The sequence below is a fragment of the Pogona vitticeps genome, chromosome 7 (genome assembly GCF_051106095.1).
Source record: "Pogona vitticeps strain Pit_001003342236 chromosome 7, PviZW2.1, whole genome shotgun sequence".
Taxonomy (NCBI): domain Eukaryota; kingdom Metazoa; phylum Chordata; class Lepidosauria; order Squamata; family Agamidae; genus Pogona; species Pogona vitticeps.
The window spans coordinates 12,163,654-12,177,832 of record NC_135789.1 but is presented as its reverse complement, the minus strand read 5'-3'; the positions used below and the strand labels follow the sequence as shown (position 1 = coordinate 12,177,832).

The window sequence follows — 14,179 nt, the reverse complement described above, 5'->3', positions numbered from 1 at the left end:
GTCCCTGACTAGACCCCCCTTGCTCTGGGCACACTTGCCAAGGCTTTGCTGGACCGCTGGACAACTGGACCAGTCGTATCCCACACGCTGGACACCAATCAATGTGACAAACCCAGACCTACTGGGATCTGCCACACGTTAACTAAGCTGCCACCAACCATTCCCTATAAGAAGTCACACAGACCAGGGATGGATTTTTAAACAAATAAAAGAACAAGGTTTATTTAAATCACACACAGAGAAAATAAAATGATTATGTGAATAAGATATAGTAACGTGGCTTAGTCTCATTCATACATGCATACAGTTTGGTTCACACAGAACCCTTAACTTGAAGCACAGACCCTGAACCTATCAGTTCTGGCTAACCAACAGACACCTGAACCTATCAGGTTGGTACTCTGACACACAGTAGTACCCTGTCTGACACACAGACTCCCACACCAGCTTCTTCTTCCCAGCTGCTGCTTCGTCACATCCCAGCGTCTCCCCTTCACCACACAGGCTTCACATTTATATACAGTACAGCCCCTCCTCCTGATGTCCCGCCTTCCACTCCCCATAGGATGGAACTTTCCCTCCAAACCCATGACAGACAGGTAACATCAGTGCTGTATGTAACAGTCTCTACCTGTCGCTCGCCTCCCCATGGCCATGACAACGTCCAGGATAACATAGCCCCATCCAAGCACATGGCCTGTCGCTCGCCTCCCCATGGCCATGACAACGTCCAGGATAACATAGCCCCATCCAAGCACATGGCTTGAATCTCTGGGGCCCGACCCCTGTCACAAGCAAGCAAGCAAAGAGAGAGAAGGTAGCCCACTTCCAGCCTTGCCCTCTTCTTCGGAGAGAGGCCAGAGTCTACTTGCTCCTTCATTCTCCTCTCACTCTGCCTCTTCCAGCTGTTTCTCATGGGGGGGGAGTGGAACAGTCTCGCTTTCTGCTGTCAGCCTGATCCTGAGAAAACTTACCCTCATCCCACCTGCCTGATAGTTGTGTTGCTGGAGCCAGACGGCTTGCTAGGGATCTTGCTAGGGGCCTAAATCACCTCATAAAAGGCTTCTGCAAAGCTTTTGGATGGTTTACATTAATTTACATATTTACCCAATACTGTTTAGAGAGTCTTCCCTGGGAAAGACACTGATGTTAGGAAAGTGTGAAGGCAGGAGGAGAAGGGGACGTCAGAGGACGAGATGGTTGGACAGGGTCATCGAAGCGACCAACATGAATCTGACCCAACTCCGGGAGGCAGTGGAAGACAAGAGGGCCTGGCGTGCTCTGGTCCATGGGGTCACCAAGAGTCGGACATGAGTAAACAACAATTTAGATAGATCGATAGATAGATCAATAGATCTGCAGTTCTTAGATGATAGATAGATAGATAGATAGATAGATAGATAGATAGATAGATAGATAGATAGATAGATAGATAGATAGATAGATAGATGGATGGATGGATGGATGGATGGATGGATGGATGGATGGATGGATGGATGGATGGATGATAGAATGAATGAACAAGTTTTAACTAATGCATGATTTTCTCTTTGACTAAAGCCCACTTTTGCACACTTTCGAAACATTTCTGGACCTTTGAGCATATTGGACTTTCTGCCCTTTGAAGCAGCCTCCCCGCCCCCCCCCCCCCCCCAAATTGCTGCCCGCTGGGCACAGGGTTGTCAGGTCTTGGGGCACTGGCTGAATCCCCAGGGATGTTTAGTGCTTCAGTGTCAGATTTCCAGTCTGCGCAATGGGTCTCATACTGAGCAGCACCGGAGATACAGAAATGTTGAATTTTTGTGTGTATGTGGGGTGGCTTTCGATTCTGGGCACCCGTCTTCACCCCCTTTTCCTCCCGCTGCTGGTTCTGGGCTGGCCGGCTCCTTACCAATGTGTTTCTATCTATCTTCTATTTACTTCCCTTCCATACCTTGAGCCCACTCTGTGACCTCAGAAGACCCCTCCCATGATTTTGGTCAAGGTCTGGACTCGAAACCTCCAGCAACAGGATGACACTGACCAGTGAAGGTTTGGTGACTCTTGATTTTGCCAGGATGCCGAAATCTCCCCTGGCTTTAGTTGGAACTTAATAGGAGTGACCCAGCGGCCCAATCTATTTTGGTAATAGAGTTTAGCACTTGTTAATTTCATATTAAAAAACCTGAAGCCCATTAACCGCCATGTCACAAATCAGAATCATCAGCCTTTGTTCTTGTGGATCCAGCATTCAATGTATGTGGAGGGCGACATGTTGGAACAGCTGCTTACAACTGGAGTAAACTACACTGGGTCCTTTAAAGGAGAAAAGTGGGGTGAAAATATGTTAAATAAAATAAAATAAGAGTGGCCGGTAATGAACTACAAGGAGCCACTGGCAATCCCGAATGGAGAGGGCTAAAGGGTTTGGCCACGTAACCCCTCTCTGACCTGGCTACCCATGTTTCTGGATGCCATTCAAAGTGCTGGTTTTCCCCTGTAAGCAGCGCATCAGCGCAGGTCCCCACGCTTGACAGAACACTTCTCCCACCATGAAACCGTCCCGACTCCGAGATCAACATTTGGCCCCTTGCTTACACAAAGTTCTACAACATCCCCAACGTTATCATCTTTCGAGCATCCGGTGAAGACATGTCTCTGTTTGCAGATTATTCCCCAAGCTGTTACTAACCCATTCATAAATCTCCATCTCAGGCCTATTATGCAAGACGAGGTGGTACTTTCTCTTGGACCACTAGGGGGGAATAAATGAAACAAATTGCAAGCTTTCCTGGAGGAAAAAAAATCCACTTTTTCGGGCTTTAGGCGCACACTCCCTTTCATGGGTGGTGCAGAAAAAATTGTCCAGATATTGATGTCACACAGATGGGCGATTTCTCTTGTGATTGAAGACCCCCACCAACTATTTCTTGGAGAGGGAGGTGTTGCGTTGCATTACCTAGTAGACAAAAGCCAACTGCGAAATGGAACACGTGCAAGAACAATAGGGAGGGGCATGGATCGGAACGGCTTGGAAATCTTGGTGTGTTTTTCCCCCTTTTCCTTCGCTTTTCTCTTCCAGGTCAACAGCGCCACCGCCTGCACCAAAAGCACATCCTCACCGGTGATCCAAAATACTGTACTGTATGCGCGGGGGGGGGGGGGGATAGGCAGGTACTGTACACTGACGCAACGTCAGGAAGCGCTTCTCGGCGGTTCCTTATCAGGATCCGTTATCGGAATATCGGTATTATTTTCAGGGGATTTTTTTTTCACGTACCACCTTCGACATTGATTCAACTACAGTCCTGTCCTCTTCTTCTGGCGGCTGCACAAGGGCGGGGGTTTCACGTCACTGGGGCTGAATTTTGGGGTAGGGCGTATATATTAGGAGCAAACTGAAAAAAAAACATATATTACTAGGGCTTATTTTCGGGGAAACCCGGGTCCTGTGTGTTGATCCTCGCGCGTCAAGGGCGCTGCGCCCACGCTGCCGGCTACCTTTCATATTGTTTTTATTTTATTTTATTTTTTTGGTACCGCCGAGGCCGACCCGAAGATCTCGCTGGGGCGCAAAGGAAGGAGGGGGACGCCCGGCTCTCTCTGCCCCACGGAAAGGTGGGGTGGGGGGGAGGAGCAGGGAAAGCCCTCTCGGAGATTTCCCCCCCCATCAAATCCCGCAGGTTGCCTTTAAAAGGGAGAGGCTCCCGGGCGCGCACCAGCCAGTCCGCCCGCCCGCGCGGAGAAGGGGAAGGCGGCGCCCGGCAGGCAGGCAGGCAGGCAGCCCTTGGCGCGCTCGGCCAGGCCGGCTCCGTGCTCCGGGCCCGCCGCCGCCGCCGCCATGGGCTTCCTGGTCGCCTTCGCGGGGCTCGGGGCGGCGGCCGTCCTGGCGGCGGCCGTGCTGGTGGTGCTGGCCAGCATCCACTTCGACGCGACCAACTCGGAGGTGCCGCCGGGGCTGGAGCGGCCGGCCCGGCTGCGCCTCGCCCACGCCCTGCTGGTGGGCGCCTCCCTGCTGGTGAGTGGCCACGGCGTTGGGGGGGGTGACCCCCGGGGGTGGCCGGCGGGCAGGGCACCCCCCCCATCTCCAAGGCTTGGGCGCGGGAGGGCTGCCCCTTCCCTCGCTCCGCTGGCCCGCAGCGCGAAGAGTCGTGTGAAGAGGGGACCGCCCATCACCCGAGTCCCCAACCTGGTGGGGGAGAGAGGGACCCCGCTTGGCCCGCCCGATCCGGGCCTGGAGATGCTCACCGTGAAGCCGGGAACGGAAGGGAGGAGAAAGGGCGGTCAGCGGGAGGTTGGGGGGGGGCTCTCCCAAAGGCGAGCCCGAGCGGCTAAAGCGGTGGACTTGGAACAAAGCAGGAAAAAAAGGGACGCCTTTGTTAGAGGCCACTTAAAAAAACAACAACAACCAAAGCCGAGCTGGCCAACCCAAGGCCAGGCCAGCGCGGGGGTCAGCCCGGGGCCCTCTGCTGACTTCAAGGCAACCACGGAAGGGTCGCCCCCGCCTCGCCCTCGCTCTAGGTTGAAGTCCGTCCGGGTGCAAGAGCACCCCGTTGGTCAGCTGTCTTCCCCCCCCCCGCGTTTTCTAGCCTGGTGAGGGTCGGACTCTGACGCCCCCCCCCCACTTTTATTTCACTCTGGGGACAACGTTGGACTTCCCAAATCCCAGGAGAAATAGGTGTGAGGCCGGGAAGGAAAGAAGGTCTGGTATGACTCGTGAAAATTAAAAGGGCGGTGCGTGGTCAGCCTCTTCTTCCCATCCCAACACCTGGGTAACGGTGGTCTGGCAGCTGAGGAGTCCTCCTCTTGGACAAGAATAACCATCATAAAGGTTGCAGGAAAAATAGCTCATGTCATAGAAACAATGACCATGACGGGGATTTTGGTGACATGTCATTTTTTTTTTTTTTGGTGCAACCTGGGTCTGAACAAGGTTATGAGGCATCTGGTGAGAAAGGCCAGGTTACTCCTAAACATGTATTCTCTCCTGCCTCCGTCTGGTGACCGAGAAATCATGTTTGAACTTGCTCTTCGGTTTGAATGTGGGTTGCAGAGAAAATGTGAAATGCCTTGGAACTCCTCCCTCTAACAATAGAACAACAGAGCCAGAAGGATCATTGAGTCATGATCAACTCCCTGTCAAGGAGGCCAGGGAGGGGGGATTCGAAGTCCCACCTTAAACCACTGAGCTGTCCAGGAGTTCTCTTCCTTAAATTTTTTTGTCCCTCTAGAAGACCCGCTAAATCTTGATTGTGTGTGGGGGGGTGAATGTTCTCTTTATTCCTTTCGTCTCTACATGACCCCATGGCAAGCTGCTGCCTTCCCTTAGAGGTCCAGATGAGGTCCCTTTCCTAGCCAGCCCAGAGGCCCACCACAGTGCAGGATGCTATCTATCTTTTGCTCACCCCCACTGGAAATAGGCCTTCCCCCCCCCAAAAAAAAAAACTGGAAAAGCTCCCAGTGGCTGCTGGTTTGAGCCTATTTCTGTCTTGCTCCACGTGAGACCACAGAACCCACGCAAAAGCTTTAAAATCATTAAAACCACACAGATGACCAAGAACATCAAGCCCTCGTCAGTCCAAGGTTGCTAAACCGCCAAGGCTTTGTTTTCGACGGGGATCCAAAATGAAATAAAGGTCAAGCCGGCCAGGGGAGAGCCTTCCGTAGGTGATAAAGGACCTGCTGCCAGTGGCAGCGCATGGAGGAGGGGGAGCTTTTAAGAGTTCGGCACACAGGTATAGAAGGTGGCGCTCCCTCAAAAATCCAGTGTTTAGTAATTAAACTTCTGTAGCAACTGTGGCCCTCTGGACCTTTTTGGGTCAGCAAGACAAATCGGCATCGCTGGCAGGGGTGGGTTATAGAAGCTGAAGTTCAGCCACATCTGGAAGGCCACAGTTGCCCACTCACGATGGCCGAGAACTGCAGTTCGGCCCTGTTCAGTGTGGTGCCCACCCACATATTCCACAGAAACCACAGTTTCCTCTCCTGCCTCCTTCTGGTGACCAATTCTGCCCCCTCCCAGGCGAGGAGGTGGGGTGGCGCTCCCTCTGAGCAGGTGATCGCCTGGAGGTTGCAGGGGAGGGAACCCCCGTGGTGCCCGTGGGAGATCCAAGCAGGGGGCCACGCCAAAACTTCATTCATGCCCATCTCTACTGCCCCCACCCTCTTTTGGGGTCTACTCCAACCCTTGGTGGCTTCGGTTTGTTAAATTGCTTCAGCGAACGTTGGTCTCCCAGTTCTCTGGCATCTCAGTCGTAAAAGAAGCCAATATGGGCTAAGTATTGTCTGATCCATACAGGGACATGATTTTTCTCTCTCTCTCTCTCTCCCCTCCCACCCCTCACCTCCAAAGGGAAGGATTTTGGAGAACCTGCACATCTGCACACAACTCCAGTTTGTACGGTTTCTGAAAAACAGAAGGAGGCAGAGAAGAGACTCCACGCTCTTCTTCAAGGACGCGAAATTTAAACACGTGCCTGTTCGCATTTATCAGCCAAAGGTTCCCTCTGCCGGTCGAAGGAGGGGCATCGTTTATTTCCATGGTGGTTGGTGGGTGTTCGGAAGCATCCGTGAGTTACCTCCAAACTTGATCTGCATCATCCTCTGAGTGATCTGGGAAGTGGCAGCCTGCGGTGTCTTGGGCCCCTTCGTTAGGGATCTCCTAATAATGAAAAATTACTTCTTCTTTTTTTAAATGAATGTTTTTAATGGTCAGTAATGGAGGTTTTCCCAGAAATTGTGGAGGAGAATCATGTGCAAACCGTGAGGGCATATTTTGGAATTGGGAGGGTCGGAATACAAGTTTTGAGATCGTTATGACTAATGCATCGATCCCTCCCAGTTTTCCTTTGCTATCAACAGCTGATCTGTCCTTAGCAGGCCTCCCTTCATCTCACTCCTCAGCCATTAAAGGAGGGGGGAGGGTGTCTCACGAGGGATAGAAGGAGGTGTGCACGTCTCTCCTGAACTGGTTTAGGAGCCGTTCCTAAACAACATTCATTCAATCCTAAGGACCAAATAATTTTTAAAAGAAAAGGCTTAACATCCGGGGAGATGCTGAATCCTGTTTTCCAATCCCGACAATTGGCCCTTATGTAGAACTAACAAGTGTACACATACGACTTGGACCTGGGTTGATTCAGACCTGTTGCGCAGACTTTGCACAATCAGTTACAGGCTCTTCTGCAGTACTGATACTCAAAGGTACTCATACACAAACCCCAAAGCCAGCTCTCTGAAATTGTTGCAGAAGTGCTCCGTACTTTAGGATCTGACCTGCCAGTCATGCAAAAGCAAGCACAGACGAAAGAGATGCCTGCTTTGCTTATATTTCCAATGTAAGTCAACGGGAACATTTGAAATTGCGTTAGAGAAGGGGTCCAAATCAGGCTGGGATACTTTTCAAGGCCCAGAATCAGCTTCAAGAACAGTTCAGGAAATCCAAACGCCGTCTCAACTGCAAGCCACCGCTGGTGCTTTTTATCAGAAGTCTGGACTCCATTTTTTTCCTGCAGATTCCCCGTTCTGAGAAATCTAATGTTTCATTAATGAAACAACAAGCTTCTAGTCCTCAGGGGAGGAAAATCAAACAGGGAGGAGCAAACCTCTTCCAGCAGGGTTGGGTTTCAGTGTTTGGCCCCCTTGCTGGAATTCATACCGTATTTATTTTGTTTTATTAATTTTTTTTCACTCTGCCTGTCTGGTGGCATGCCACTACTCTGGGTATCTTACACAGATGAAAACATTTAAAAGCCCAGCCAGGCAAACATAATTGAAAGGAAATAATCCCAGTGCACCCACCTCCACAGCAAGAGCAATCAAAAGAACAATTAAAAATAAATGACATAATACCCAAGTATGCAGGGAGAGTCTACAGAAAAAAAGTCCTCTGAAGAAGGTGGGTTTGGGCTGGTTTTCTAAAGGCTCGGATGGAAGGGCCCTGCCATTTCTCCTTTATCTTCCTATTGTTCTTGATGAGTGATCTGTCATCCTTCACACCATCATATTCACAGGTTAGGATGAATGTCTTGGGGAGCAGGCAGACGATAGCATCTTCATCCAGAAATGGTGAACATTTCGGTATGCTCAGGTTACTGGCTGCGAGAATTTTGAATTTATTTGTTTCCATTCTTCTTACATTTGTCAGTCAACTCTGTTTTTATTGCAAATAACCCTTCCTTTTTCCCCCTTGATGAAGGGGAGGGAGAAAATATTTTGGAAGTAGAACAAAGGAGATCTGTGAAAGTGTGTTCATTTTTCTTCCTCCCGCGAAAGAAATATTTCAAATAAACATTTCTAGGGAGACAGGCTTTTTGATTTTATTAACCTTTTCATTCTGACTGGTTCAGACTTAAAAGTTCCATGCATATTGAATGTTTCTCTGTTAATGGTTGCTTTGGGAAAAGAGGTACAGCATGTAATAAGATTGTTGAGAGACACCATGCGTTGCGTGTTGTCCCTTGTACCCCTGAAAACAACTTTGGAAACATTTGCCTTTCAGGAACTCACAACAATATCTGCCAGTACCTTGCCAGAGAAAGTGAATCGGTGGTTGTGTCTGTCGAGTAAGTCCTCCCAGTTTTTTTTTCAGCCTTTGGCGACTGCTTATTTTTCAGCTCCCTGACAGTTTCCGCTTGGTAAAACACTGAGAAACAGCAGATGGGCCTCCTCCTTATTTCACACCGTGGGTCCCTCTTGACCAGTGTGGGGTGGGGGTTCTCCCCTCCTGTTGCACAAGCTTTCCTCTTCTTTCAATATATGCACCAAAATCTGTTTTTCTATCAAAGCATACATTTTATGCAGTTGAGGACCCTCTTCCTGGATGGAACAGTGGGTTGCATCATTTGGTCTACAAAGACCTTCCGATTCCAGGATTCAAACATTCGTTGGACAAAATGATTGCTCGTGTGACCTTGCTTTTTTGCCTTCTGCCAAACAGGGCACGATTCAAATCCTTGCAGGCAAGAACCCTGTAATCTTTTTCTCTCTTTTCTGACATTCATAAAATGCCTTTATGCCATGACTTCAGAGGAGGAATGGAGAGAATTTAGTTCCAATTTATTATTTGGTACACATTTTTCCAAAATCCACAAAGATTCCGAAAAGAAAGGGCGTGCCCGTTAGTGCCGAAAATGGGCCGCTGTTTCTTTTTTTTTTTTTTAATGGGAGATGCCTAAGCCAATATTCTGTTGCCTCAACACAGAGCGGAAAGGCCACAGCGCCGACCTCACCACCGCTCTTCTGGCAGGCTCTCAGGGGTTGCAAGGTCGGTCACGCCACCAGTCATGCAACGGGAAGCCCGCCAGGCCGGGAAGGATGCTCACGCCGTTGCCCCTTCTTTCCGTGTTAAGGCAACAGGACGCTGGTCCTCAGTTTTAATACAGAGAGGGTGAACCAGGCAGAACGCATTCCCCTCCATGTTGGGAAGAGCAGCACCAGTTGGATTCGACAGGTCGGCGAAAAGTTTGTCTTGGGTTGCTTTGGATGAGTTTGCTGAAATTCAAGAATCACATATTTGAAACAAAGGAACCTTTTTAAAAAAAGCATCAGGAACACTTTCCCATCCCCCTAACTCAACGAGCAATTCAAGTTGATTTTGTGTCTAATTTCCACTGGCGAATTTTTATTCTTTTTCCTTTAGGTACCGCTTGGCTCCAGAGCACACCTATCCAGCGCCGCTGAACGACTGCCTTGCCGCCGCCAGCCACTTCCTCGAGGCTGCCGAGGAGTACGGCGTGGACAAGACGCGGATCGTCGTGGCTGGGGACAGCGCTGGTGGCAACCTCGCCGCCTCCGTTTGCCAGGCCCTGGCCAGTAAATCGGGCCTTGTGAAAGTGCGGGCTCAGATCCTCATCTACCCACTGCTCCAGGGCGTAGACTTCACCTTGCCTTCCTATCAGCAAAACCAGGCAGTGCCCTTCTCGTTCCGGGCACAGACTGTTTTCTTCTGTCTGCAGTACTTGAATGGAGACCCTTCACCTCTGGAAGAGGTCTTGAAGGGTTCTCATGTCCCTGTCCACCTCAGGTTGCACTACAAGAGGTGGCTGAGTGCAGACCACATCCCCAGAGAGTTTAAGGCCAGAGGCTATGTGCCTTCCGCGCCCGCCACCTGCAAGGACGATGTCTACGAGGCCGTCAAGAGCCTGAGCACACCAGAATTCTCGCCACTTCTGGCTGAAGACGCCGTCGTCCGCCTGCTCCCCGAGACCTTCATCCTCACCTGCGAATACGACAGCCTGAGAGATGACGGGTTGCTCTACAAGAAACGGCTGGAAGATCAAGGCGTCAGAGTGGTTTGGTGCCACCTTGCGCATGGATTCCATGGAATTATCAGCCTTTTTGATGGATTTCCATCTGGGAAGAAAGGATTGGAAGACATTGTTACCTTCGTTAAAAGTCTGTAAGAGCTCTTGCTGAAAGCTGACCTTTTTCTTTACAGTAAGAGGTAAAAAACATAAAAGTTTGTGTTGCCGCTGATGGATGGGATGTGGCCAACTTATTTTGTGTCCTTTGGCTTCCAGTGGCAACACAGTTTCTTTTGGTTATTGTTGTTGCATAGCGGGCGGGGGGGAAGAGGCATCCTTGCCATACCATCTATAAATACTATAAAAGCTTTGATACTTCTTCCAGGGAATCAAAAGAAATGTGCTGTTTGTTTTTTTGTTTATTCCTCTCTCTTTTTCCGACTAGAAATTTTTTTCCCATTCTGAAAGCTGCACCAGATAAACAGACAGACACTTTGTTGTTATTGTGTTCTGTCGAGTCACTTCCAGCTTGTGGCTTTCATCCAGCACCATATTTCAAACAAATCTTTTTTTTTTTCTGTCCACTTTCTTAACTGTCCAGCTCTTACACCCATACATGATGAACAGGAATTTAAGAGTGTGGATGGTCTTGCTCTCCACTGACACATCCTTTCACTTACTTGATGGTTTCTCTCATTCCTTCATTGGTGCCCTTCTTCATCTCTTCTCCTGATTTCTTGGCTACAATCTCCATTTTGGATTAATGAGTGAACCAAGGTATGCAAAGCATTTCACTATTTCTTTGTCAACATTTAAGTTGTGCGATTCTTCCGTAGTCATGATTTTTGTCGTCTTAATGTTCAACGGCAGTCCTGCTTTGGCGCTGTCTTCTCTCGCGTTCACTAAAAGCATCATTGCTGCTTTCTGCCAATAAGATAATGTCATCTGCATATCATAAATTCTTGATGTTTCTTCCACCAATTTTCACTCCTCCTTCATCTGAATCTAGTTTGACTTTCTGTATGATATGCAGAAAACCAGATGAGATTCAGAACATGATATGTTTTGCATTCAGATTGAACAGAGAGGGAGATAAAATGCACCCCCCGTCTGATACCTTTGCCTGGAGGGAACCATTCCTGATCCAGACGGTCGCTTCTTGTCCTCCAAACGGGTTATGCATCGGGACAATCAAGTGCCAAGGCAGGCCATTTCTTTCAGAACAGCCCTTAAATTTCTCATGATCTACACAAAGTTTATAGTGCATAGACTGGTCATCTTCTAAAATGGTATGTTGTGGTCCAGAAGCCGCTGGATATTCACAGTACGATATGAGTGCTGCTTCCTTTTCAGACTCTTAATAAAATGCATTTCTCGCTCAGAAACTGATTCATTTGACATGCGGTGCCGGATGAGAAATTTGTAGCTGCCAGAAAGACAAACAAATAGCTCCTAGATCAAATTCAGTCTGAACTTTCTCTGGAGGCCAAAATGTGGAAACTGAGGCTGTCCTGGTTTGGGCACCATGAGAGAGCAAGATTCTCTGGAAAAGACAATAAGGCCGGGAAAGGTTGAGCTCAGCAGGAAAAGGGGAAGACCCAAGATTAGATAGATTGACTCCCTAAAGGAAGGCACAGTCTTGATTTTAAAAAAGCTGAGCAGGGCTGCTGAGGACAGGGCATTTTTGAGAGATTGTTCATCCATGGGGTCATCATAAGATGGCAAAGAACAGCAAAGTCCCTTCAGAGCAGCTTTCTCTTTCCTTTCTGGAATTCCAGGTTTCTCCTAGTCGGAGAGTGTGTGCTTCCCTGTTGGTCATTCAGCATTCTTAATTTAGGATTATTTTTTCCTTTAATTCCTTGGGTCTTCTGGAAGAGACCTCCCCCCTTTTTTTGTTAGTTCCCTCTCTTTCTATGCACTCACTGGTGGTTGTGATTGTTCTCTTTGCTTCTATGTGACAGTTGCTGAAAAAACTGCATTCAGGCTTCTGACTCTACTTTTGTCCCCTTTTGCTTCTCGTCTGTCCTTTAAAAATGTAAGTGTCTCTTCTATCATCCATCTTGGCTTTTCTTTTCTTTTTACTACAGGGATTGTCTTTTTTGCACTCTTCTCTAATCATAGCTTTCATTTCACTCCACAGTTCTACTGCTTCACGATCAGCTGAGTTTAGCAACACGAATCTGGTCCTTATCATGAGGTTTTCATATTAAGGAAAATGTCTGCAGAGTTATCTTGAGGGTCACAGCCTTTGCCTCCTTCACCAATGTCATCTTCAGCTAACATTGCCACCCCATACGAGCTGCGTTGAGGAAGGTGGGCCAATCTGAGTCTGGTGTCTCAGCCTGAGGCTGTTCTGCTTCAAATTACAGTGGTGCCTCGCTAGACGATGATAATCCGTTCCACTGAAATCGCTGTTTAGCGAAATCATTGTCTCGCGAAAAGCATTTCCCCATTGGAATGCGTTGAAACCTGTTTAATGCGTTCCAATGGGGAAGAACTGTCATTGTCTAGTGAAGATCGGCCATAGGAAATCCACTTTGCAAACCGCCGATAGCTGTTTAAATCATTGTCTTGCGAAGCTTAGGTCCCGAAAACACCTGTTTTGTGAGCGCGGAGGGAGCTGTCAAAATCGTCGTCTAGCGAAAATTGGTTTGCGAGGCAGGGACCAAACATTGTCCAGCGAAATTCCCCCATAGGAATCACTGTTTTGAGAATCGCTATAGTGATCGCAAAAAGCCAATGTCTAGCGAAAAAACTGTCATGTGGGGTAACTGTCTAGCGAGGCACCACTGTACCTGTTAAGGGTTTCAGCTCATAACGGAGTCTGGCCTCCTGATGACACTGCACTCAGTGCCATATGGCCACACTCGACCTCCTTCACCCCATTAAAGTGTGCATCCCAAAAGAGGAGAAATATCCCTACAAACACCTAAATGTGGCCCATCTTGGAGAAAGACTAAGCTGGAAGAGTTCATGGCCTAGCACAGGCCGAACTCTACCGAGCTTTGCTAGCGCAGTGGTTAAACCACATTGCTGCAACCAAGTTCAACACCATATCGTTGGCTTAAGCTTGACTCAGCCATCCAGCCTTCCACGTTGGTCTTAGCTCACCAAAGGCGGGAGGGTGGGTGTGTTGACAGCAAGAACTCAAGAATCAGTCCTGGAGTAGAAACAGGCTCACAAAAACCCAACATCCCTCCCTACTCAGTTTTAGGGAGGATGCTTATCTCTTCCAGGCAAGCCAAGATAAGGAGTTGCTACATATTTCTTGGTAGAACGTTTCCTCAACCTTCAATGATGTTCTCCCAGCAGAAAGAATGATATATTGAGAAGGTGCTTCCTCTCATACAACATTGTTTTTGTGTAAAATTATGGAAAATAAACTTGCAAATTACACTCAGCAGACTGATCAGGAGACAGCTTTCGAAATTGCTTTTATCACTTTCTTCATATTAGGAAAAGAAGCAAAATCCGGAGCTGGAGTCCCGAAGGCAGTTCGTGTCGTTCTGCCAACTCCTGCGACGTTGCTGGGACCAGTTGTATTGGCTCTCGCCTTTCCTTGGACCATTTCAGCAACCTGGAGAGGGGGGATCTGCTGCTTGGGCAACAACCTATCCTCCATATTACTTTGCCCAGGCTTCATGCTCTGGAGAGGACACTCCTCGATTCAGAGCACGTTACCATGGTCTCTCAAGACTGAAGGATGCCTATGCGGTGGTATCCCAAGCTTCTGTAAAATCAACACATGGAAACGAAGCTGCCAGCCAAACTCCTCCCCTCAATCTAATATTAAAATGTTATGAGCTGTAAGATGGGACTCGTGATCCTCCCACGAGTGACCCTTATGTTTTCTGCCGTTGTTATTTGACTGAACTTAGTGCTAGGCTCTGGAAATAGGCCTTGGCACTACTGGAAGTGGGATATAAATCGAAGAAAACAAACAGTACTGTGTCTAT

General features: G+C 48.6%; 1 protein-coding gene across 2 annotated transcripts; it reads left to right on the top strand.

Moving 5' to 3' along the window:
• Positions 1–702: 702 nt before the first annotated feature.
• On the top strand, positions 703–13,623 carry LOC110072608 (arylacetamide deacetylase-like 4). 2 transcript variants are annotated; one of them, XM_078378984.1, is made up of 4 exons: positions 703–3,226; positions 6,332–6,548; positions 8,480–8,543; positions 9,620–13,623. In XM_078378984.1, the coding sequence occupies exons 1-4, from the start codon at positions 2,822–2,824 to the stop codon at positions 10,380–10,382; spliced, it is 1,449 nt and encodes a 482-aa protein (XP_078235110.1). In that variant the 5' UTR covers positions 703–2,821; the 3' UTR covers positions 10,383–13,623. The 2 variants fall into 2 exon arrangements, with proteins under 2 accessions (XP_078235110.1, XP_072833912.2); XM_072977811.2 differs by lacking the exon at positions 703–3,226 and adding an exon at positions 3,743–3,997.
• Positions 13,624–14,179: the final 556 nt, after the last annotated feature.